General features: G+C 36.2%; 1 protein-coding gene across 1 annotated transcript; it reads left to right on the top strand.

The window, feature by feature from the left end:
• LOC124645020 lies at positions 1 to 25,849 on the top strand. The gene is made up of 3 exons (XM_047184749.1): positions 1 to 194; positions 5,929 to 6,238; positions 25,123 to 25,849. Exons 2-3 carry the CDS (start codon positions 5,951 to 5,953, stop codon positions 25,606 to 25,608), a joined length of 774 nt encoding a protein of 257 aa, XP_047040705.1. The 5' UTR covers positions 1 to 194; positions 5,929 to 5,950; the 3' UTR covers positions 25,609 to 25,849.
• Positions 25,850 to 27,751: the final 1,902 nt, after the last annotated feature.

The following is a 27,751-nucleotide window of genomic DNA, read 5'->3' as shown; positions in this document are numbered from 1 at the left end:
AATCCGCGCTTCGTTCGGCTTCCTCCGTTTGTTGCAGTTCTTTTTCGACAAGGAAATCATTCGGAACAAAAGTCAGTATTATTTCTGTGTGGCTCACGGTTAAACATAGGCTCGCCCACGCTGCTCACGCGCCGCACCGCCGCCGCTCGACTGCCCAGTCCCGTCTTCCTACTCGCCGCCTATACACGCTCCAGGTCAGTACACTAACATTCACTTTCTATGCAACCTCAGCGAATTTTACCTTTCATATTTAATTGCTGTGCGACATCTATTCATTGATCTGCTGATTGATTTATTTCTATATATATTTCTTCTGTTACAAAATTTAATTCCCAAATTTTAATTTAGGATTGGTTACCGGTAATGTGCGTTCGAATTCCTATTGCGTGATTATTTTTAGCCGTTCAGCGTTGAACGAGTGCATATTACAATACCTCGTGTCCGACTAAAAACCCGGTTTTCGATACTAAAAATATCCCGATATCGAATGTTTGCGAATTCTATTTTGAATTGGTTTCACTGTTCGACAGTAATGTATCAGGTGGGGATGATACGCGAAACAAATACCGCGACGGTCATTGTCGATTCTATTATATAATTTTTGATCAAACATTCGTAGATATTTGTGTGTAGTAAACATTTATATTATGTTTATATAAAAATTCATTGAAGTAAATGCTCGTTGATTTTTTTTTATGTTCCATGCCAAATAGTTGCTGACGTATGATAACATCGAAATCTACGGCTTGACCATCTGTCTTGTCAAATTAAAAGATTCTGTCTCTATTTCCGTTCGACCAGTGAACATAAAAAATGGTTTACCGTCGTCGGCAACAGGATATTACGTATTGTTGATGATTTTAATGTTACTGAAACATTGTTTTTACAACGCACATGATATGTCTGACGCGATACTCATAAAATACACAAGCTAAGATTTTAATAGTTTCGCAAACAAACCGGGCGCGTGCTTTCAGCCGAAACGGGGATCGCTTGATAAAACAAAAATATTTCAGTGTTACTATTATAGGTAGCTTACGAGTTATTTTACGTGTCGTTACGCACGTATAGTTTGTATGTTTTATGCTTTGCAAGCTTTCATGCAGTAGTTATATGAACGATATGAATAAATCGCGATGATGCACTTTTCTTCCGTTGTTTACCTGATCTTGTTTCTTTAAAACTTTATTTTGATGGATAAGTTATTTTAATTGATGAGTAAGTTGGAAATGCTTACTCACTGTAAAGGGTGAGAAATGAACGTGCGACATGTAACTAGGAGTTAAAGAGGACATTTGTTAAGGCTCTGGTCACGGTTGTTTAGATTATTGAAAGACTTCATGTTACTTAATATTCAACGAAACCTAGAAGCAGTAGAATAAAGTGTAACCGTCTTACCACAAAAACTTTTTAACGTCAGTTTAAGACTTGTCTAAAAAAATGTTAAATTATGACGTTGACATATGGTTCATTTTGGAGCCACATTTTTTTTAGACAAGTGTAAAACAGTGGTTAAAGTTATTGTAGTAAGGCCATTAATGTTTTAAGATAATTTTCTAGAAATACTCGAAGTCAAGAATCTCGACTTAAAACCGGGTTAAATCAATCAAACGTTTTCAAATCTATTCTTGTATTTCTTATGTCAAGATTTACAGACTTATGTATAACGCATTACGCTACTGCCCTACAAATATTATAGCTAAGTATACAAGCTTCTGCCTGCAGTTTCACTCACGTCCAGGCGGAATTACTAACGGCACATCGATAAAAAGAGACTTTTATACTTATTATTCTGAGTAGTTTTGTCGTGATATGTAAACAAACATATGGGTACGTACACCCACATATGAAGATACCTACAAACTTTCGTATATTATGAGTAAATGGCTAGTTTTATACATACGTAACAGTTAAATAACATAACTTCTCATTGTAAAACTCCTCGTTGTATTTAAATGCACCAAAAATAGTGTATCTACTTTATTTACGATGATATACTATTTATTTTGACAGCAAATCCACCAGACAATCTTTGAGTGTACACGGATATGGACGAAAACAGAAACATTTGCATTATAATTCATCGCATTGCTCAAAATAATGGGCTGCATTTCATTTAAATTCATTAGACCATAGGCGTATTGCACTAATTACTTTAAAAGCTTTTGACGTAAATATGTAATGTACATTAGTGAATATTTTGTTAATAGACCGGCACAAATCTCAACACTGCTGTATGAAATGCGATAAGATCTACAAACCTTTCGTAATAGGCACAGGGTTGCCAGATACAGGTATTTAAGTTCCGGGACAATTCGAGAATTACGAAAAAAGTATGAAAGATACCTACTTATCCTTTTTTTGCTTTCATTCAAAATTCAAATGTTCGAAGAATGGTTTTGCTGTCCTTCCAAAATACTTGCGAAATCTGGGCTCACTTCTTAAGAACGAACAATTATAATAATTTTGTAAATTCAAGAGATTTTTGAGGTTCAGCGGGGTAACAAAGGGAGGGAAGCGGCCCGCTACTAGTAACATAATGAAAAAAGCTAGTGTATGTCTGTATTCAAAATCCGGGACTCGAATGCCCATTTTCACCAACAAATACCTAAATTTAGGGATCCCCTAAGAACATTTAGGGAACACTTAGTACGAATTTCGTTTTCACCAAAGTTTAAGTGACCCTTATAACCTTCATTATTGGGGGAGCCCTTATTCTAAGTGACACTTAGTTAGGGAAACGTTAAGAGATTTTTGGTGAAAACGGGCAAGTTACACCTTATGTACATCTTATAGTTACATCTACCCTGGCCACGGGACAAGACACGTTATTCCGGGTCAATCCCGCATGTCCCGGCCATCTGGCAATCCTAAATAGGCATAAGTGCAAAAGTTACGCTGCGTCTCTCTCTCTGCAACGCCAAAACTACTGAACCGATTCAGATAAAAGGTACACATTTAATCTTATCCCTTTGTTATGTCATAGACTATTTGTGTACCTTTACCGTAAGCTACTTTTTATCCAGCTGCGGTAAAGTTCCCTCGGGATATGAGTGGAAAGGCGGGGAACAGCTAGTCACTTAAAGGTACGGTAGACTGCACATCAGTAGTAACTGTCATGCACCTTAATTCAATAGTAATAAGTACGATTTTTCTATAAAACTGTTACCACTGACCTGAAGTTGACTGTACTTACAATAGGAACGATACGAACAAATGCTATTATTTTAACGTTCCAGAAACTAAACTTGTTTTGGCTATATACATTATACCTATATAATACTGTCTATCACATTTTAATGGAAAAACTACTGTAGGAAATGAGACAAAAATGTATGGACGTTGATCTTAACCTCGTTTTAATGACTTACAAACGTGAAACAGAAGTTGATAAGCAGGAGGTAGCCTGTTTATATTTTAGTATGAAAATTAAACATCGAAAAAGTATATCGAAATCGAAACATATAAACTTAAAGACTAAGCAATGATATTCAGTAGATTTTCCTGAGTGTTATAAAACACTTGAGAACCAAAGCAATGAAATTTACTCAGTATTATGAATTCCCTGAAACTGTAAACCAAGTACTTCGGTCAAATGTTATATTATGATTACTGTTTTATATAGCTGCTTATGGTAACCATATTTGCATAGTTTAGAAATATTTCACTTATATCATCTGATCTTTTCTTAAACTTGTAAAAGAACTGAATCTTAAGGTGAGATTCCAACGGTGAGCGGCACTGTGTTTATCTAGTCAAGTCGTATTAACAAACAGTAACAAATTACGCGAACATAAATGTCTAAAATACTCGACACCTATCTGAAATCTTTGTGCGCGTACACAAATTTTTTTTTGGCGAACATTGTAACAGATTATTTCGACCAAAAGATTCGTATTTTTCTTTAGAATATCAAAATTATTCATAATTTTTCGCGGTATTTCTCTAAACGATAGATTACCAGCCGTTCTTACTCAAATACAGACATAACAAGTCCAAACACTGTGACTACATGTTTATAAATAAATATATTTGGCAGACAAAGTCTCCCGAGGGGACTCAGTCCCTTTACTAAAGATTTCAGCTATGTACCGTGCAACGGAGCGTGAATTATTATACAAATACAACATGAAGGGATAAATATTATAGAGCAAACTGTTTCAGTTCAAAGCAAAGCCGAAACACACTAGCCACTGCTCGTATTTTGTCATTTAAATATTATATAGTAACACCTGGCTTTATCCCACACTTTATCTCAAAGCGAGTTATCTTTGACAGATGCTTTTGGTCTACACAGTATTCAAACATAGAACTCATGTTTACAGTTTTCAGTCCTCCAGATGGAAAATAAAAATCAGCTCTATTAAAATTAAAATAAGTGCCATTAAAATAAAAAGCACGCCTACCGCAAGTAAACCATTATATATTTTATCAATAGCAAGAAGCTCCTGGCTTGATGAGTCAAAAGACAAAAAAGAGAGAGAAAAAAAAAAGCGACATCTTAAAATTTTTATTTCACTTTTTGTATTTCGTCATGGAAGCGAGCCGGGAAGTTACTTTGTGTGAACTGCGCCTTAAGAGACGCTTTTGTAATGGAGAAATTAATTATTATTGGTGATACTGGCTCCCTGCACAGCTGTCCACCTTAATTAGAAGGACGGGCGCTCCAAAATGTTCAGTAGCTTATGACAGTAGATGCATCAGTACAAGGACGTCTGCCTACTTTTCTCGAGTTACTTTTTGCTCACTTTGAGACTTAAAAATTAAGCGGCTAAAAACGTGGCGACTTTTATATTTAAATAGACTTTTTACAGTGACTGTACTTTGTCTTGGCAATTAGTAGACTATAAAAAAAACTTGTAATAACTCATTCAACAAAAAATATCTTGCAACACAGCAACAAATTCTCCCTTTAAAATTAGCAGTGCGAACTTCATACACACATCTAAACTATATTAGGTATCGGATATTGATAAAGGTGAACAATAGGGCTTTTTCGGCGTTATTGCGAACACTGAAATCTGACTTTCACGGCCCAATGACTGGACAATGCTGATATGAATGGATCTGTTCTCAGTTCAGGCGTGACAGCCTGTATTAACGTCCTGTTTATATTATAAATATGGACTTTTGAGGGTGTGATTATTATAATAATCATGCCATAATGATATTCATGGAGGACTACGGAACACGTTGATAAAAATTTAAGTTGTATCTTTTATAATCTGATTATAATTAAGTAGAAGTGTGTTATTTAGTTAAGTGTTTTATTTCAAACGAATCTTATAAATAAAACCCGACAATATATTTAAAAATAAAACAACTGAGCAGCGACCCTTCGTGCTCATTGAAAAGAATCCCCCCTATATTACTTAGAAATAAGATGAGCGCAATTCAAAAGTCGACTCCGACTACAAGTCTATATAAAGAAGGGTCGGTTTTTCTCAGTTTTCCTTCATAATAAATCTAACTCAAAGCACAGACAGAAGTCTCTGTAATGCAGTCCGCACTATTACACTCATGCACTTTATTATTGCAAAACAAACGAGCAATGGAATTATTGCACGAACTTTTTTGACGTGTTCTAAGTTTAGAAGCGGCGTAGTCCACGTATGGGTGTGAAAAAATAAACTTGAAATATTCCAGTCTCTGTCCCTTTCAGCCCTTAATTCGGGTGTTTGTTCTTTGAATGCATTTTCTTTTGTCAAAAATCGTTATGAAGCTCTTTGACTACATTGTTCTCTATGAGCGAAATATAAAAAGTAAATCATGTTTATGTAGGTACGGAATAAATTGACCATCCAAAGGTTGTCTGGAAGAGATCGGTATTATGTCAGATAGAGAGAGATTTTTTTTCCTATGTATATAGCAACTACAGCACAAATCTATCTCAGTATAATTATTTAATCCACATTTTATTATCCCCAGAACAACAAATAAGCAAGACAAAATGAGTCGCTTAGGCCGGACCCGACGCACACGCGTCTACGATTGCAACTTCGACAAAGGAGAGAGCTACTACCGTCCGGTATTGGACCGTCTCGACGGCAAGACCCCGACGCCGCGCGCCACCGAACCGGACCGCGACCGTATCAGGGCCGACGTTGAAAACCGCATCAAGAGCGCTCTGGATGACGTGGAAGGTCCCATGGATGATCTGTTCGACTCTAGAGGAGCTAGGGTACAGAGGGGCAGACCTCTGTCCTCTGCGTTCGACACTGAGGAACTTTCAGATGATGTAAGTACTTTTTTTTTTAATAATTCTTAGTTCATGTTTTTTGGGACTTTATTACAAAAAAAAATTGTCTGGCTATCAACAGTTTTCCACTTCTTTAAACAATTTTCCAAAATTTTTAGGAAGCAGAAAAACTGAACGTCGCAGTTTTTACTTTGTCATGAAAGAGATTTTTATATGGCTGTGCATCACCTGGGATGCCTAGTGATATATTTTTTTAATTGATTAGAATTTTATGATCATATTTATTATGATAATATTTAATTTACGTAGTTCTGATTTTGGATAAATATTGACATAAAACCATGCTTTAAATTAATTTTTTGTGTGTATTCAATTTCCAAACCGGAATTCGATAACAATGGAATCCTTTTTTGGAATCATTAATTTATTTGTTGTTGTTAGTTTAAACCACACAGGTATCGTGGTTTCATTATTGAAATAACTGGAGTATTGAATAACAGCCGTATTTATTTCAACTATCTACATATTTTGTTTCAATCATTGTTTGTATATTTTGTTTTATGGATACGAATATGAGTAAATTAAAATTCATATACCTGAATAAGTATTTCTGAGGTTACATGCAGTGTATGCATTCATTACTATCTGTTTGATTAAATTGTCATAAATAGCTGAAAGCTTTACCGATAACTTTAACAGGTTGTCTGCCCAATTTTAATAGAAATAAATTGTATTTGTCAATTCAATTGCTCAAATATTTTGCTTAAATTGAGCAAAGACTAAATAAATATATAATTACTCCAATTCATTTAAAGACGCCTATGTATTGATTAGTTTCTAGAATTAACTAAACGTAGAGAGACGGAAAGGTAGATAATATACTTGTTATTTGAAGTCCTTAGTACTTACTTACCTGTAATGGTTTAATATCGTTTCTATTAACGAGTTTCACAGAAATATGGTATCTTCTTAGGAACAATCTCCTTCAAAAGGTACTCATTCCTGAAGTGGCTGCGCTTTCTAGGATATCTGATTCCACATCTTGATCTTAAGTAGTCTTACTTTGAAAATAGATGCTATTTGATAATAAATAAAGATTATTTTTAAAAAACAATCGAGTGGCTGCATAAACTTTGAGAAATAATGTTAAAACAGTAGACTAGCACTGACCCGTCAAGAGCCGTGCATACTAAAGCTATTGTCATAGAACCGAGCGCCTTTTTCACTAGAGCACGCACGAAAAATTCCTAAATAAGTGCAGACATTTTACAAAGAAGCTTTCTGCGGTACGTCGTAAATAAAATTATGACGGGCCACCATGGGAAGTACTAATTAATATCGAAGGCCACGTACCTGCATAAAAGTGCAAAAATGCCAACGTAAATTGATTAATCGCAGTGTAGCAGTAAACAACTATGTTAAGAGTACTTTTATGAAGAGATGATACGCACTGTCCATTAATGACGTCACAAATATTGTGTATGGGAAATTACTCTGTATTGCTTTCACGTAAAAAAAAAAGTTGACGATTTTAATGGAGGTGGGTTTTTTGTGAAAGGTTCGGACTTAATTGCAGGCGCTTAAACTATTTAGTGGGAGGATGCGGATTACAATTTAAAACGCAATTGATAAAATAAGGAAACAGCAATTTTTTTGAAATTGTTGCCATATATAAATAAATAAAAGTACATAATATACATAAGCTATATCAAGAATTATTTGAACATCGTCACAAAGAGACAAAGGCATGATCAAACTTCGAGAAAAAGTATCAGAATAACAATGTAGTCTGTAACACCTTACAAAATTCTACACATAATATCTCGAGGAGGTCGGACAAAGACAGGATGGCCTTTAGAAATCCGAGGCTTAGTAGTTAGCTGGGTATACCATTGCTTGTTGCAAAGTTGCATAAAGGTGCAAATCTCGGCCAAGTCCGAATACAGGAATCAGGTAGTTTGAGGTGAGAGTTTCAAAGCTGACCGGGCTATTGTCTGCCAGAGGATCTGTGCCAATCATACGTTTTCTATTATGTTAAGATATTATAAGACTTTTGTACTCGTTCCTCTACAACAATGTGAATTGATTGCATCGATTGCAAACTGTGAAAGTTACCACTCCTGGGCACAGGCCTCCTCTCACACGGAGAAGGATTGAGCATTAATCACCACTCTTGCTCAATGCGGTTGGTGATTTCAGACTTAATAGTCCAGGTTTCCTCAAGATGTTTTCCTTCACCTTTTTATCACCCATTGGTGTCTAAGATGTACTTAGAAAGTACATACAAACTTAGAAAAGTTGCATTAGTACTTGCCTGACCTGGAATCGAACCCACACTCCCATACTCGAGAGGTTGGTTCTTGACCCACTAGGCCACCACGACTTTACGCGAAAGTATTAAAAGATTATACAAACATCAGATAAAAGTGCAATTGTATAAATCTTTGAATCAAACCAATCAGAAAAGTATCCAATTAATATCACACTCTGCAAAAGACTGACCAGTTTTTGCAAAGTTTTGAAAACGCGGATTTGATCTCGACCGGGTTTGGCGAAGGGAGCTGAATAGATACGAGGCAGAATTCAAAAGCGAATATTGCAGATTAGGGCCGATTCACACTGCGCCAGCCTCGGGGATGCAAAGCGGCCTGAGTGACGGGAATAAATGTGATACATTTTGCATATAGCCCGTTCACCGCATGGCGAGTGTACATACACGGGTCTGGGGGCGACCGTATTTTATTCCGGCATTGTTAGGACACGTCCTAGCGCGATATGCCACGGATCGTTTGCGGCCGACTCGCCCTTTAATCTATCATGTTATGGCCGGTATTATATACTTAACCCGGCTAGACTGTATTTGTGCTTCTATTTATATTGTGTTTTGGAGTGCAGTTTGCCAGTTTGTTATGTAGGGTTTTTAAACAGTAATTTTATGTGCACATTTGTGAATTCAAGTTTTGATATCATTTACACTGTTTTCGACAACATAATATGCAGTTTTTTTTTTACATTTTACTATTCTATGTAGGTACTAAAACTTTCAGCTGTCATAAAAATTAAAGAGGCTTCTAATAAAACGAAAACCTATGAGTACCTGCCGGTTACGAGGTAGAAAAATAAAGAACAACGTGCAATCCAGCCCGTGTACTCGCTCCTATTTCAAAACTTTGCCATACCCATTCGAAAACTTTTGAACTTATTATTTCTCTCCCTATAGTATTTTTCTATGTTTGCATTCATCATTATTTGTATGGGTTCTTTGTTTACAGAAACCTAACAGGGCATCTAGAAACAGTTGTTTATATATATATATATATATATATATATATAAAATAGTAGTATGTATGGTCAAGACGACATATGTATGCTTAGAAGAGAGCGCCTTGCATAAAACTGTAGGAACGCATATTTTTCAAAAAGGATAAAATAAAAGTCTCGCTAACCATGTTCAGCAAAGGCATTCGTATAATCAGGTACAAGAGCAGTGTCAAAATAATACAAAAAAATACCATAGACCATCGCTTCGGTCCTTAATTAATTTTTTCATAGAGCTCAACTGAGCCCTGTTTGTAATCCCGTATTTTTAATCAAACCGCTAACCGGATTTTGTATTTGTTACGTCACAGGCCTCTTTCATTTTACTCGTAGGTGCACCGATGGACAGGATTTTTTAAATCAATTACTTTAATACTTTTCAACGAACGAAATATTCTGGCACTAATACCGTTTGGATTATGCATCTGATTCATATAGGTAACAGGGTACATCCCTTAATGGAACTATGTTACTCCCCTATAGACACAATTCGTGCAGATCACGGATTAGTCTAAGCTCCAACATCCATTAGAGACGAACGTACCTAATAATCGGTATCAATACGTACGTTAGGAACGCAATCCTCTAAAAGCCAGCCCGTCTGAACCAAAGGCCCGTCGCATCATCTGTCAAAGGTGCCGTCAATGTCGCATCGCTAAACTTGGAAACATACGTGGTACCTCTATACTAAACCCATGTTTGATACTAGTTACTTAGCAATAAGTTTGTGCAGGAGACATATGAATACCATTAAAGTACTTAGAGCTTATTGAAGATGATGTATTGGCTGTAGCTGCGATTCCTCTTGCATTGATATCTGAATTTTCTCAAATTAAAATACGTTTTCGAAGTCAGAGTCAATTTACTTTATAGGGCTAGGCTTTATAGGGCCTTTAAAAAAAAATGAAAGTTAAAAGAATTAAATAACTTCTTACGGGAACAGAACGGGATGGGACAAGAAACTCCATGGTTACAATTTTTTTTACATTTACATAACACAAACAAAGATTGTATGCAAAGATGATGTAAAACATATTTCCTGACGACATAAATAAACAGTAACAAATCACCGCAAACAACTCACTTTGAACAACCTACACAGAAACCTAAGAATACATTATGCATAATATAGGGAATATAAAAAAAGTCGTGGTGGCCTAGTGGGCAAAGAACCAACCTCTCGAGTATGAGGGCGCGGGTTCGATTCCAGGTCAGGCAAGTACCAATGCAACTTTTCTAAGTTTGTATGTACTTTCTAAGTATATCTTAGACACCAATGACTGTGTTTCGGATGGCACGTTAAACTGTAGGTCCCGGCTGTCATAAAACATCCTTGGCAGTCGTTACGGGTAGTCAGAAGCCAGTAAGTCTGACACCAGTCTAACCAAGGGGTATCGGGTTGCCCGGGTAACTGGGTTGAGGAGGTCAGATAGGCAGTCGCTTCTTGTAAAGCACTGGTACTCAGCTGAATCCGGTTAGACTGGAAGCCGACCCCAACATAGTTTGGGAAAAAGGCTCGGACGATATATAATATAGGGAATATATTATGCATCACATATATATACAGATATAGCGACAACACGAGGGTATTTTTAACGGCCTTATAAGCATTGAGAGGGTAACATTGAAATATGAAATGCGTTCTATATTTAAATGCTTTGAAACAGGTGCATACACGTGCTGAATGACATGTGCAGTTTAATGTTCTAGTGTGGGATTTCCACGTAGGCAGTATGTCGCTCTAATTAGAAAGATACTTTGTCTCTCACCGTACATTATACATGAGAAATCTTCAATTGGAAGCCCTGAAAGGAAAATTAGATGTTGAGTTAGTAGGAGTACGTTTTCTGTATCAAAAGTCCTTGTGAAATCTAAACGGGTATTTTATATTGAAATATTTCTGTTGGTAAAGATAGTTCTGTCGTCTTGTTTATGATATTTTAATATGAAGTTGAAAATTTTGTTTTTACTTAAATATGTTTTGTCTATATGTCTACATCGTTATTATTTAGCTAATAAGTTTATTTATTTGTTTGCATACTTAGTTCAGACATTAGAGCGATTGGAAAAAATATTTTAGTGGCTATCTAATAGCCCTTTTGTTGAAAATGCCTATATACCTATAGGCTATGACAAACTATATTTCATTTTGTTCAGACGTTTTAGTATGATTACGTAACATAATTTGACAGACTTGTATATGCACCTGTAATAACTATCTGTGTGTCCTTCTACGCTACTCTCATTGCCACACAACATAGTAAAACTAGTACTAAATAAATAATATTGTGAAAATATCCAGTTGACACATTTACGGTGTGCGTCTATTTCTGACGACCACGCTTGACGGATGTTTGGCATACATTCGTGGAGCATTTAATCACATAACACATTTCTTAGTTGCAATAGTTTATGTTCTGTTCAATGTAATTATAAATTACATTATTCGTGTAAGATTTTATGATAATGTGATTTATATGAAGTAGCTCGTAGCTGTCTAAGTAATAGCCGCATGGATCAATATAATAGACTACAAAGTTAAGCAATGCTAAGCGCGGTCAATCAGTAGATGGGTGACCACAGGGCTCCGTGTTTATATAGACCAGTTTGAGTGGTGGATCCTACGTATACAAAATAGTTTGAGAAAAGTTTGATGATTTTTTATATGGAAAAAGTAAAATCAGGTAGGTATTTTCTAGATGATAAGTAACATTCATAAAGATTATCTTTTATAAATCAAGATAATACACAACTTCTGCCTACACAAAATTAAATATAGGACTCATTACAAAGATTCTACGCCCACATAAAACATGATGGTCACCTTGTATTAAAAATATTTTCCCGATATAAGATTAAAAACGATCCCACCTCGGTTTTTAATCCAATTATTTTTATAACCACTTTCTATCAGATGCGCATAGTAAACAACGTATAAAAACAAGCTATTTCCTTGGCTCGTTATATAATCGAAACAACTTCAAGGAAAAATGATGTATCTACAAAATATTTTTTTTACCATGAATAACTTAGCAGCAGATTATTTATTAATTTACTTTTGATTATTTCTATTAATGTAAAGTCTCCAGTCGTTTGTCTTGTAGCATCGCTTTCACACGGGTGGGCTTTTGTGTCATGACACATTCTGGGTAGCAAAAATCTATCGCTCGGTTTTAAACGTAATCTTCTGTATCGATAGTTGTCAATTGTTTGATGTCGCATTGTGTGAACGAACGAACCGAGCGTTGTCGCTCGAATAAACCGCTAGTGTGAAAGCACTTCACATGTTCGAAGTGTCCTATCAAATTCTTGGTAGTAAAAATCATTTATGGCCAATAAATCAACCTTATTTTATTTAAATTAAGATTAATTTGATTAGGTACTACTTTTAAGCTATTACCGGCTTCCAAATGTACCGTTGCTTCGCAGACATACCTAACACTAGTTCGCGTCTGTGTATTCATTAATTTAATAGCGCGTAACCTTTAGATGTATTTGCAGACGGCCAGTATTCCCACAGGATTTCTTGGCACCGTTACCATGACAACAGATAGCTTGATTACTAACGGTCGTTCTCAATATTCTATCTTCTGTTACTTTGCTACCTACCGATAGGAATTTCACATTACCTACTTGTACTGGGCTTAGGTCAAAATTCTATCTGTTGCCAGCAAATCAAGAGATTCATAATAAAATGTTCGAACAACTTTAGCTGTATAAAACTATACCTACGTTATGTGTTATTGTTTCTAGACCACAGTATAAAACATGTCTATTTTGGTATTGATATAATTGATCATTATTGTGGTAATCAATCAATAAGCTGCCGGATATTAATACTCATTCAATATTTAAGCGGTAGTAGCTGTTTCCTAATTGCGGTTTGGATATGATGGACCCCAATTTAAAATACGAATAATTTATTGTAACGTATTTATTGACCTACCTATATTTACCGCTACGTTCAATAAATACCTAGCTAGCTAGGTATCGCCTATCTAGGTACCAAATTTCAACTAGATCGGTCCAGCCGTTTTTGCGTGAAAGAGTAAAAAATATAGGTACATCCATACTTTCTCACAAACTTTCACATTTATAATATTAGTAGGATAGTAAGATTATTTTTTTCATGTGATCATAGCAATATACTCCATACACGTCTTAATTCTATATTTGAACTTAACGTGCTTAAAATAAAAATAATAAAAAGAAAGTAACTAATTTATGCAGCGTTACATCAAATTTCAAAAAGATAACAAACAACAAAGTATATGTTTGTTTACAAAATACAAAAGAGTTTTCTTCAGAGGAAGTAACTTTTCATTATAACTTTGCAGCAGCACTTCTCGACTTCCTTTATAATCAAATGTGTAATAAATAATAATGCACTGAAACTGAAACTCTGACTATTAACGAAACTTACTCCCAATTATCGATGGTATGTAATAAATAAATGTTCCGCCAAATAAAAAACGCACTTAACTACGTCAGAGCGAGTTATTAAAATCGTTATACACATTTTGACTGCATAAAACACTCAGTTTTGATTGGAAAATGATGAAAAACACGAGTGGCACTACAGACGCGCCGCGTAAAAGCTAGTTAAACAGGAGTACGTGCAATGAACCAACTTTTTAGTTATACCCTTCATGCAGTGGGCTATACTTTGGCAATATTTGCCCGTCCATATTTCCCGGTTGTGCTCCAAAAGCATTGAGGTGAATTACTCAATGTTTGTTAACGCCATATTCAAACCAAACAGTTGCTATTTGCGAATATGATAAAACAAACCGTGCCAGATTATAGTAACGGCAGCTATCTGATTTTGGTGTAAATTAAACGGAATATCGCTGGACGATGTGAACGAATACTCTATGTTACGGGACTATCGGCATTTGGCAAAGATCAGCGTATAATGAAACAATGTACCTAAGGCTTTTTAATTAACTCCCTGTTTCACTTCTGTGCTATAAGATTTTATCGCGTTTCAATATTTATCAGATATGAAAATATTAACATTTTACTTAACCAACTGTGAAAAATTGATCGTTAACACACTTTGGTACTTACATGTTATTATTGAAAACGGAATCAATACAAAATTACTTCCCTCTGGAAACCTGCACTGGCAAGATTCATTATAAATTGAAAATTCTTATTCTCGGAAATATGAAGTATAAAGTTTTAGTAAAGGTTTTTATTAGCTTCAGCCATAAAATAATAAAAAATATTTTACTTTGAGTAACAGTGTATTTTAGTACGGTCAAATAAGCGTGATTAATTTACATATGATTTCTATAGAGCTTTATCCTGTAAAATTAATTTTCTGTCGGCTTTGAGAACTGACATTGACTTACGCTAAACAAATCATCCAGTTTTTAATTGTGTATAATAAAAAACAACAGTTGCCAGAGAATTTTTAACCTTACCTCAACAACCGTAAGAGCGAATTCCGTGCAACCACGTCGCAAACATTTTACATGCTGGTGAAAAATCCTCCTCATGAAATGTTTGCATATTCAACACTTTAAAACGTTGACGGAATACTAATACATAGTTCTTTTAATGTAAAAGAATCCCGTCTAGGTTATTAATTTTCTATTGTCCTATCAGAAAGCGTACACTGAAATTAAGGGGCTATTTTTACTCGAACACAAAAGCCTCATCATTGAGACTTAAGTACCTACCATTTAAGCTCTTTTCCAACGAAATATTTCTAACAACAATTGCTTCAAAAGAATTGTGGACAAGCACGAACAGAATAATGTAATCGTAATCTCACAACTTATTTTGAAAAATTGAATTCGTATAAAACATGGGTTGTGTTAATGCAAAAGTGTTGTTGGAACACAGTTTTCAACAAAATAAAGCTTTAATTTTAAATGAATAGTGTAAAAAGCAGTCTTTTGAAAACATCAAAAAAATACTTTTTTCTTGGTAGACAACTGATTGTATGGAATATTTTATAAAAATTAAGTACTTTATGTTGGTTATTAAACAAGACTGTTTAAAATTTTTATGGTAAATATTGTTTGCATCTCGTTTACTTTTTAAAACATTCCAGACGTTTAAATAAATTAAGGCACTTTACAATTATAATAAAAATGAAAACCGCCGTAATAACAAACTTCAAAAAGTCCCTTATACCCGCCGAAAACACGGCACTGACAATAAAACCCAGGCGGCATCCGCGATCAGTACAAAACTACGCTCAGTCCTGTCGCAGTAAAATGAGCACAATAGAAGTGCACCAACCACACGGAGTAAGGCAAGATGAGCAGAGATGCTATAATGCTGGTAGGTCAGGCGCCTTCTCATAGGTCAAATTCAGTGGGTGGTTATATACCAAAACGATCATTAACGGGTTCTTTGAGAAATCTGTCAATGACTTTTGGTATTACAAAAAATTATCGGGTCCAAAGAAGGCATACATAATGTATATGGGAGAAAACAGTAACGCTCACCCGCATTTTGGCGCGCTTCTTTCTTAGGCGAGTTTCCGTTATGGCACCTCCGCTAGTCATTTTGTTCTCCATGACCAACCCTAACCAAACTCGATGAAGGTATTCAATATATTGGATTCCTCGCCCTTTTGTTACGGCGCCTCGGCTGAATCTCAGCTCCAACGTGAAGGCAAAATATCTCTAGAGAAACTAAGCGAGTGTCTTCATATTGTTTTCGCGGCGGAGTGTAGCTTCGCTAAATAGACCTCCGCCGTGAGAAGGTTAGTCGTGGTTTTAGTTTGAAGATTTGATATGTGCAGTTAAGAATTTACATTAGACTCCAATAAAAAGTGCGTGGTCTTAGAATGGAAATGTTATTTTAAGATAGCTCCGCGGCTACACCTGCGGCGTGAGGCAACTACTTCCTGCACCCGGATAAAAAGCGCATTTCATTTCTCAAGCTCTAGGCCAAGTCTGTCCTCATCATCACCAGTCTGTACGTTTTATTTCAATCGTGTCTATAGTCATGGCATGAAAGCAGGACAGGCAGATCGATTTCTATCTAATTAGTAAAAGATTAACCTATTATTATAAAGGAAAAAATGAGTCAGTTATTGTTGTAAGAAAAGTTGGAAGATATGATATAAAAAAATGATTAGAAAAAATTCGAAATCAATGCCTTGAGGAAGATACAGAGCATGTAACAGCTTAAAGGCGAATACTAAAACCTATTTTTCGCATTCAAAAAAACAATTAACTTCCAAACCAATAAACAGAGCCCATTCCCTGTAAATGGACTGCACATAGATTGTCTACCACAATCGCCTTTGTTTATGCTCAGTCGCTGATGCAGTGACGAGTCAGGTGTCAAAGGCAACGTTGCAATCACGCCAACGTTTGATAATTGATATTGTTACATACGTCAATGGCCGCGTCCCCTCCTAGTCTAACATAGGTAAAACGACCATAGATATAGAACAGTATAGGTAAACCTAGGTACGTACTATAGATATAGAATAGTTGATAGATTGGTAATCGAGTGATTTTAGTTAAGCCAAAAATCTCTTGAGTAACTTTTCTAGTTTGAGTAAATATGTGCTGCTTGCCTCAACTTCAAAGTTGGTGTTTCTTTTGATCATGGCACATTAAAAACCTTTTTTTTTGAAATATCACTATGACTACCAGTACACTGAAAACTAAACATTAGGCCGATAAGTTGGCCCGATATTGTTAAAAAAAAATGTTACGAGATGTATTTTAATTTTTTTATTTTATTTGCCTTCTATAAATTTTATCTTCATGCTGATTTATAAGCACAAACGAACTATATAAATTGTAGTGTGCTCTTTATGTATGATACGTACGAAAACACTACAGGCCTTTAGAGTGCCCGTTTTGGACTCACCCCTATCTGTCACGCATTGCCGATCTATCAAAAGGTAGTGGGGCTCTAAACTATGAAGCCTACAACCCTGAAGTGTATGTTTGTATGTTGCTGACAGTATTTTACAACATAATGAACGCCTGCATTGATTGACAGCTAGGGGAGATTATGAAATAAATTCATATGGGTATGGATGTTTGAACCATGTTTGAATTTAGGAATAATGTTGATTTAGATTATCGAATAATTCAAAGCTGTGATTCGCTGACATAATGATGTCGGTGTTTCAGTGAATGTTAACGTAGAATCAATGTGTAGTTTAGTTTCGATATCCGACACACTTATGTTATAGGTAAATTAAATGGTTCAACTCTTTTAACTACATTATTTTAAACAATTAGTTTTCTGAAGTCATTCAGTGTGTGACTCCATTTAGTAAAAACAAAGTGCTGAGATAATTGATTATTTCCACTTGAACGCCAAAATACTGAGAGTTTTTTTTTTAATGTGTTTTTTCACTACACAATTTTTTTAGGGTTACAACCCAACGTGACATAAAATAAATATACCAAGTCAATATTGTTATGAGACAAGACGATATAATAACCATAACAATGTAAGATAGCATCGTTATAGAAAATTCAAAAATAGCCTTAGAAATGCATCAGCTAAGAACACGACGGCGAAGTTTAGATGCATTCCGAAGCCACGGAATATCAAATGACGTAACTTCAACCGAGTCAGTCTTGTTAAGCTTTGCCTTACATTTTTATATAGCACTAGTTACTACGTTTTACCTCAAAAATACAACCCGTATAAGAGAATACAAGTATATTTTTGTTTTGTAAAAATTACCTTTCATACCCCACTAGCTAGGTACTACATTTTATGTCAAAATTAAATAATACAAATATTTAATAAAAATAACCTCTAGGTATTTTTTTTTTTTTCAAAAAACAATACTAGCCATAGTAAAACACAGACAGACAGTTTGATTTTCCATTTATATCTACTATTTTGACGTTTAACAACGAACTAAACCAAACTGGCAGTTAATAAAATAACGAACAAAACTATGTGTTTAAATGAAATACTGGATAAATTCATAATTGGAACGCCATAGCCATTCGTTTGAAAACCATTGACAGGTTCATTTAACTGATATTACTCCTCGAATTAAAACTAGCCATTATTTTTTCTGTATAACTCACAGTTTATTTTAAACTGGCTTACACCCGCGGCTACACCCACGACTCTAGATAACTGCGTCCAGCAGCCCGATGGTGACAAAAACAATTCTATGTCCTGGTCCCGGGTCTAAGCCGGGTTTCAACTTAAACGGTTCAGCCATTCACGCGAAGTGGCGTGACCAAGAGATATAGGGATTCATTTTTATCTATATATAAAACTAGCCGTTTTCCAGCGGTTTCACCCGCGTCCCGTGGGAGCTACTGCTCGCGCCGGGATAAAATATAGCCTATGTTACTCGCAGATAATATAGCTTTCTAATGGTGAAAGAATATTTAAAATCGGTCCAGTAGTTTTTGAGTTTATCCATTACAACCAAACAAACAAACAAAGTTTTCCTCTTTATAATATTAGTATAGATGAAACCCGCTTTCCGTTGTCACGACATAACAGGAAAACGGCTTGACCGATTTGGTTGAAAATTAGAGGAGAGATAACTTAGACCCGGGAGAAGGTTTTAGGAATAGTTTTTCTCACCATCCGGCTACGGGACGCGGGTGGAACCGCGAGCGAAAGCTAGTATTGATATAAAAATGATTAAAAATATCGTAGCCAAGTTTTTTTTATAAACCGTTTATGTTCATACTTCGGTTCAGACTTCGCAGTTAAACACATATAATATAATATGTCAAACAGTCAGAAAGTCATATAGTATCCGCAGCGACATATTTACAACACCTGAATCACCTTGTTTAATGTTCTACTGCCCAATAAGATTGCTGCATTGCTGTAAACCTAGTTTATGATCAAACATGCTGTAGATATTGGTAGAAAATTTCTACTGTTTCTGTTTTGTTTCTTTATTATGTCTACTTACTGGTAGAAAAGCTTTTTTTCTATACAGTTTATTTTTGGTTGTTTAATTAAAACAAGTAAGTCAGTAGTAAGTTATGTTGTTCAATGTTGCCGTAAGTGTATAATGAAATCTTTTAAAGTGTATGAAAATTAAAAAACTGTATTACACTTCAAAATTCCAGGAAGAGTTATGAAATTTTATATTAAATTCCTTTGAAGAAGAAGCATTTTAAAACCGTTCAAAGAAGAAATTATGAAAAATACACACTAAATCAAATTACCAGTTAAAACTCTAGGATAATTAAATTTTTCAGGAAGTCTAGTCTTTAGCAAAATTTTGATTTATTTCGATCAGACTCTAAGGGAAAAGTTTATCACATCATTATAGTTAATGACCAACATTGACATAGCACTAAGTCCATGGCTACCTGTTGAAGCGGCAGCAAATGTATACACCGCTATTTTTTAATTAGTGCACAAACTTAAAGGGCTCATTTAAAAAGTTCTTAGTATTATCTATGCAAAGTTTCAAAAACTAATATTCATAATCAGCAAAGTTATTAGCGATAAGTTATATCCAAAAATTTCACTCAATTCATGGAAACATTGTACAAGTTATTCCAGGTCATTCATAGTAGTATTCATTAATAATATTCTGTCGCTCTCGCATTCGCGTGCTCTCGCTCGAACTTGCCCCGCGTCCAACAGCTGATAACGAATGTAGGTAACTAAAACGCATAGATGCGTTACGATTAAAAACTAAGAAAAAGTAAAATAAAAGGTGTACGGAAAATAAACTTTTATTCAATTCAAACTTTTCCTTCATACTTTATTTGGGCTTAGGACCAACAAAATTACCAACTTTTTCAAAATGAATTATTAAGAAATTAGGTGACTAAATTAAAAGATTACGTGGTAAAAAGAAATCAAATAAGTAAAGTTGTAAAACTTGTGAAAAAAAGTAATTTTGGCGTATTTAAAAAGTTTGAATCAGCTGATATTTACAATAATTGTTATGTCACCTTAGAATTTACGTACCTACTTATTTACAAAAAAACTTACAGATATTTTAGCTGTCCTTCAAAATGTCCACCACCATTTTCAATACAAACACGAGCACGTTTAATTAAATTGTTTTTTAATGATAAAAGTATGTCTCGTTTACTTTTTACTTCGTCAAACGCGTCCAGTATGCGCTGTTTTAATTGTTCTACACTTGTAGGCTCACTAACGTACACTCGTCGTTTAATTTCACTCCACAAAAAAAAGTCCAATGGCGTGAGATCAGGAGATCGTGGCGGCCATGCCACGGGGCCGCCTCGACCGATCCACCGACTCCCGAACTGCTCGTTTAAGTACTCACGCACTGCGCTGTGGTAGTGCGGAGGCGCGCCGTCTTGCTGGAACCAGACATCTCTTAAATTGGCTAATGGAATCTCTTCCAGCATTTCAGACACCATATTCCGCAGCAAAGCTAAATAAGATTCGCCAGTAAGGCGCCCTTCTATGAAATACGGGCCAACAATGTTGTCGTTGAGAATTCCTGCCCAGACGTTAATGGAAAACCTGTGTTGGAAAGAGTTCTCCCTTGTTAACATTGGATTGCGTATTGACCACCAGTGTTCATTGTGTTGATTGAACAATCCGACACGCGTAAACATGCACTCGTCTGAGAAGAGGATATTTGCTTCTGTGTTGTCGAGTATCCATCTGCACAATGTCATCCTTTGTTCGTAATCCACAGTGGTCAATTCTTGACCTTTTCTGTAGTGGTATGGATGATATCCATACGAACTAATTATTTTCCATGCACAGGACTGGCTGATGTTAAAATGACGAGCTGCGTCATTTGTACTTCGCCGGGGATCTTCTTCGAAGTAGTCCACGACATCGTCGTACAGATCCTGCGAATACGCCGGTCTTCCACGTCCTTGGCTATGAGCCGGTGCTCGGTATGATCCGTGGTCGAGTAAACGCTGGTAGGCATTTACCACAGTCCGAACGTTCGGCTGGCGAGCATTTGGGTACAATTCTCTGTACATACGTACTGCGGCTCTCGCGTTCTCACCACACAAAAAGTATGCTCGTATCATCGCCGTATACTCCCGAGATGTAAATTGATAAGACATCGCGACAGTAAAAACGTAAACAATTGTAAAAAATAAAAACGCGCGCACCCTTCCGCTAATAAATTAGCACTGTCTGTTTCTCACTCGCTTGAAAAGGGATCGCTGGCGCAGAAGGGGGCGTGGCTTGACCTTAGACGCGAGTTTGCTGGGATCTATAAATGGCATTCAAAACGAGATAGCACTGCGCGTAGTATTTTCTAGTAGCAATTGTTATGAATGATTGATTCAATTATGAATTTACCAAATATGTCGAATTTTCCTGGACAATTTTGGGATTTCGTTTTTTTTTAGTTTTGATTACACAAATATGATCAGTAACGGGTACAGATAGAGCCCTATTTTTTTGTGTACTAATTAAAAAATATTCGTGTATAATGTGTACAAGGCAAATGTTGAATTAAGGGAAATCAGCTACAGACACCAATCATAGCTAATAATATGCCATGGCCACGTAACCAGTCGATTATTAATTCCATATTAATTACTATCAGCTAATTATTGTGACTAGGATGTAATGATATTGGCGTCCTGGCCGATTATCAGCCACGGCGCCTGTTCTCATTTAAGCAGATTAGCCTGCTGTGCAGGACATAAAATAGTGCACAAGCATTTATGCAGACACAGGTGCTCCGCCTATTCTTTCACTCTCATAGCCCGATTGGACTGCTAACCTTCCAGGCATGCATGAGTTAAAGTTTCTAAAACCCTCAAAGCTATATCGGCCCGATCTAGGTATCGAACACTAAATCAAATTCTCAGCAGTTGCACTAAGTAGATGCGATTACTAAACCAACGTGGCGGTCATAAATAAGACATATAATGATACTACTAGGCACTACTCAAACAATATTAGAATGCACACAGAATAATTTTTCTTTATCAAAATGCCAGCCTGCCAGTTGTACTTAGATCAAATGTAAATTGTCTGACTGCGTGCCTCTGTGATACTGTGACACGACACTTCTAGATTACTGAAGATTCAAGACCGTGACAAAGACTAGATCATTCTTGGCACGATACGTACTATGTGCGGACACAGTCAATATAAACGTAACAATGTACAATATGATTACTATGTGCACACACGAAATTTTATACTGATCTATCATCATCTCTTTTTGTGTGACTATTGAGTAGACATTCCTTAGAGAGCATTGATCCATTGGTAGAAATATAAAAAGGTCGATTAGTCATTGCAATGAAAATATTGAAAGAAATTTAATAGGTACTTACCTATTACAGTAAAATAATATATCTTATATAATAAAAAAAACAATTTACTATAATGCATTGCAACGTAACAGATAGGAGGACCAACATTTTTCCCTGAATTTCTCAAGACGAGGGTCGTCAACCTGAACTCGGATCACATTATTTCATTGTACAAAAGATATTACCTTAATATATCTTACAAAGCAAGCATACAGTCTACGCTAACAATGCCTGTTTAACCAATCCGCATACTTGCATACTACAATTTTGAAATTCCTTTGAGTTAGAATCATATTATTGTAGCTTTTAAAATAAATAATGTAGCATGTTCTCTTCCTTGACTTCGTTATATATCTTGACTAACTATGCTATATCTTGAGTGATGATGATGATGTCCTCCTAGCCGATTATCGGCTACGGCGGCTGTTCTCATGTAAGGAGATTAGCCAACTGCGCAGGACATATTATAGTGCACAAGCATTTGCGCAGACACAGGTGCACTCCCTATTCCTTCACTCTCATAGCCCGATGGGACGGCAATCCGACACGACCGGAGAGAGATCAGGCGCAGGACCGACATTTACGTGCTCTCCGATGCACGGGTGTATCAATCACCAACTTCCAGGCTCCGGGCTGCTTTGTGAAAGTCTTCTAAAACCCACAAAGCGATTTCGGCCCGACTCGGGAATCGAACCCGAGACCTCGTGCTCAGCAGCCGCACTTGCGACAACTAGACCAACGAGGCAGTTATATAGTTATATCTTGAGTATCACGGGTCCGTCTGCTCGGATTTTTCTATATTTCGAATGGTACAAAAAAGTCCCTAAAAATTGGGCTGCAAATGCAAAAAGTAGTTACAAAAACGAGAAAACTCTTGCGTCCAGAAACAAACTACCTTTTACCCGTTCAAATCCAACTGTGTCAAACTCATTTAAAGCCCAACTTAAAAGCGTAACAAACAAACATTCGGATTTAAATTATTACTTAGTATAGACGGGGTACAACGTAGTTTAAATTGCACGTTCTTGCATACATTGTTACCTGGATTTAGAGTGGTTCGTTCGCACTGTGCTCGAACTATTGAATATCGAGAACTGCGGTCGGTCTACGAAGGCTTCCAGTGGACCATCGCAGTTAGGTTTCAATTAGTATATCGTTGGCTCTGGGACACAACTATTTATGGCCTGACGTGTAAGTTATTCAATTTGAATGGAAATAGAATGTTTGTGAACCAGATAATGTTGGTTGTATCACGTAATAGGCAGATGCAATTATAGGAACTAAATATGTAACATTATAACTGTTTTTTTTTTCGATACAATCTATTATTGATTTTGTGTATTTTGCAGCATACGAAAACTAATCCACGTACTCAGTTAAATATACCTACGAATTTTTCGATATTTTGAAAAATACAAATAGATTTACGCAAAAAGGCTCAGAGGATGATGATTTACGCATTTTACTAAGATAATTCCCAAAAATAACGTCAATCTCATCAAAATTTCGTGGATCTACATTTTCAGTATATTTACAGAAAAACACGTTTTAAATAAAAGAGAAATAGTTAATGTAGTGCTGTGAGAGGCGCAGTTTCCTGCAAACAAGATAAAAACTCGGGCCATACTCATTACGAGTCTGTACATACTTTTTACACTGAAAATGTACAGCGGCTCCTTTATGTGCGAGCGACCTAATGTACATATCTGTAGAATGTTTGAGGTAGGTTGGGAACTGCTGTGGGTTTGTCATCCTTCATAACGCTCTCACTTTGATTAAATCATGGTACTGATTGAAGCTCAATGTTTTGATTATTTTGCATTAACTACCAAATAACTGGTTAACTAAAATGTAGACATCAAAAGGCTTTGTATCGTGATCTACCTCGAGTTCTATTCTATTTTCTACGTAACTCTCCAAAGCGCTATTTCCATCCGACAGTTACATAGCAAAGTGAACACAAATACGTTGAATAATGTTCCAAAGTTAAATTTAACAATGAGTAGAGACACCGTTACCCACATGACGGCTCGCAGATAGCTCAACCGAAATAGCCCAGCCACTACAGATGATAGCCCTGCCAAACCGACTGACATGAGCCACTCCAAACCAAAACTCATTTTTATTGCATGCCACAAGCAAAATGGTTTATGATCGAACTAATGGGAAATAAATTCAGTCGACATTAATGAGACTACTGAAGGTTGCTAAATTGTCTATGTATCCGCATACAATAAACTGAAATAGAATTAGAATATTGCAACTAGAATGGAAGAAACCAGAACGCGTTCCTAATAATTCAAACCGACGACGTGACCTAGTTTATTTTAACTATAAAATATTGAAATTCTTATTTAATCCTTAAAACTAACAATGGTTTTATAAAATTTCCAGATCACGGAGTCCCTGAAGCGCCTGCGTGCCGGCAAGAAGACGTCGCGCTTCGCCGAGGACATCGACTTCGATACCAACGTCGCTAATCTCGAGAACCGCATGAGGATCTCCGACAAAATTCTCGAGAGCGTTGGCATCGGCCAGTCCGAGGTGAGCGGCGCGAGGAGAGCGCTGCAGGAGAACGAGGAGCGCACAGAGAAGCGCATCGCCCGCAGGCTAAACGAAGAGAACTCACTCACAAAATGGACTGCGCTAAAGTCCGACGACGAGAGCGCGGCCGCACAGAGGGCGAAGGTGACCAGAGCGCGCTTGACTGACTTGGAGGACGAGATGAACGAGCTCAGCGAGCGGACGGCCATGAGGGAAAAGCGCGCGGCCCGCCTCCGCGCCCTCGTCGCCGACAACGAAGCCTCCGCTGACACCACCGTCGCCTCCTCCAAGGTCACCATCAGATCCGAGAGGGAAAAGAAGCAAGTCACTTTCTAAACAAACGTAGTTATCTTGTTAGTCTGTCGACGCTCTCGGCTCTAAAACCACACGTTTTAGGACACAGTGAGTTCTCTACGTTTCGAGATAGATAAGTTTGCTAGAATGCGTGATCCTGCATTTGCCTATGTACAATGGTCGAAGTTGATGTCTATTTTATATTTGGATAGAATAAAATGAAATGCTATGTATTGCCCTGTTTTCTATTTATTGAACAGTTAATAGAATAATTTTACAATAATTAATCGTTTGATTGTACTACTCAACTTATATTAAGTAGGCAAGTAATAGTACTTACGAGTATTATCGTAACTATTTACCTAAGTGAAGTTCAAAATCATTAAAACGAATAAAATAAACACCTTCATAATATTGCAAAGAAAACAATATAGAATGAGAATTCAATATTAACACAGAGAATAGTAAATAGCACAGACACCGCAAATAAATCTCTAGGTACTCCATCAATCTTTAATTATATTATTACATGCTGACCTACTTGGCGCCGCTATTGAAAAATGCGAAAACAACAACGTTCTAAATTAAAGATATTTTTTCTCGCAGCTATAAAACTTCAAAGAATATTGACATAACCATGACGAAAATGTCTTAGCAAAATAATAGGACGCGTAATACCGTTCACATATTGTGAAGAAACTGTGCTTGGTACATGTAATAAGAATTCGTTCTTGTCTATACCTACATTGAAGTACAATAGTATATTACCTGTACAAATTGGAGCTCCCCATGTAACCCCTGTATTACTTTTTATTCAAGGCAATATCGAATGTGATATTGGTCACAGTTGGAAATATAAATGGAAATATCTTAAACTACGCACGTAAAGTACATATTTTGAATGATATATATGCATCGGAGATTGGATTGGTACCCTGAGTAACCAGCAGACTCATTAGAATGTATTGTTTTAATAGAAACATGAGCCCATAATGGCTCTATGGTCCGATCGATGTTTAGACTAGACTCATCACTCTGTAAAATTTGATGGATGATCTTCTGGGTCATAACCAGATATACCATAGCCCAAAACTGCATTAGCCGTCGCTCCCAACTTTCCTTATGGTCTTACCAATCAGATAGTTTAACAACTAGTCCTAACAAGGGCATGAAACCTAGAAACTGGAGTCTCCTTACTGCTGGAGACCACAATTGTAGACGCCCGGTGAAAATCACAACTGCGATCCTGGACGACGTTAGTAGGGCCTAACGAGTTTGTCTATACTAATATTATAAAGAGGAAAACTTTGTTTGTTTGGTTGTAATGGATAAACTTAAAAACTACTGGACCGATTTTAAATATTCTTTCACCATTAGAAAGCTATATTATCTGCGAGTAACATAGGCTATATTTTATCCCGGTGCGGGCAGTAGCTCCCACGGGACGCGGGTGAAACCGCGGGAAAACGGCTAGTCAATGATAAAATAAGATGCACTTACTTAGGTACGAGGACGTAATGCTGGCAACTCAAAAGTTTGAAAATTGCGGCCACCGAAAATCAAATAAAGATATTGTCATATATTTTATTAACGTTCAAAAATAAAATACAGTATCTCCGAAAATATTTGCAACGGTTTCCGTAATCGCGATGCTATGAAATCATGTCGTACTTCAAATTAGTACTGTCAACCCATCTCGCTCTAACACGTCCAAACGTCCATTTGTTTAAGTAACATTTTTACTCACTCTGACAGTCAATTATATTGAAAACTTTTTTCCATAGCACAGTCATCATCCTCGAGTAAGCTTTCTCTAGATACTGGTATTTTTGAGTTTTATCGTTTGGAAATAAATTAATGAAATAAAAAAAAATATATTTCAAAGTCAAAAACGGTAAATTAAAAGTAGGCTAATTAGATTACCTTTCTTTCATGTCAAAATTACTCTCACCACTTCCTAGTGTTACAGTTAGAAATAAGAAGCGGTGAAGGACCGACTTCCCAGCAACACAGCTATAAGAATTTATTTTTATATTGTATTGATTTTCAGGATTCTTCTTGATGCAGGAATACATTACTTTGTAATACTTACACCAATTTCCCACTTTAAAGTAAATTTTGTGCAAAATTGTCTAAAGTATGTAACTATCCCACGTAGACGTTTTTTATTAATAAAGCATTAACA

The sequence above is a fragment of the Helicoverpa zea genome, chromosome 31, assembly GCF_022581195.2.
Source record: "Helicoverpa zea isolate HzStark_Cry1AcR chromosome 31, ilHelZeax1.1, whole genome shotgun sequence".
In the NCBI taxonomy this organism is placed as follows: domain Eukaryota; kingdom Metazoa; phylum Arthropoda; class Insecta; order Lepidoptera; family Noctuidae; genus Helicoverpa; species Helicoverpa zea.
This window is presented reverse-complemented; position numbering and strand designations above follow the sequence as displayed.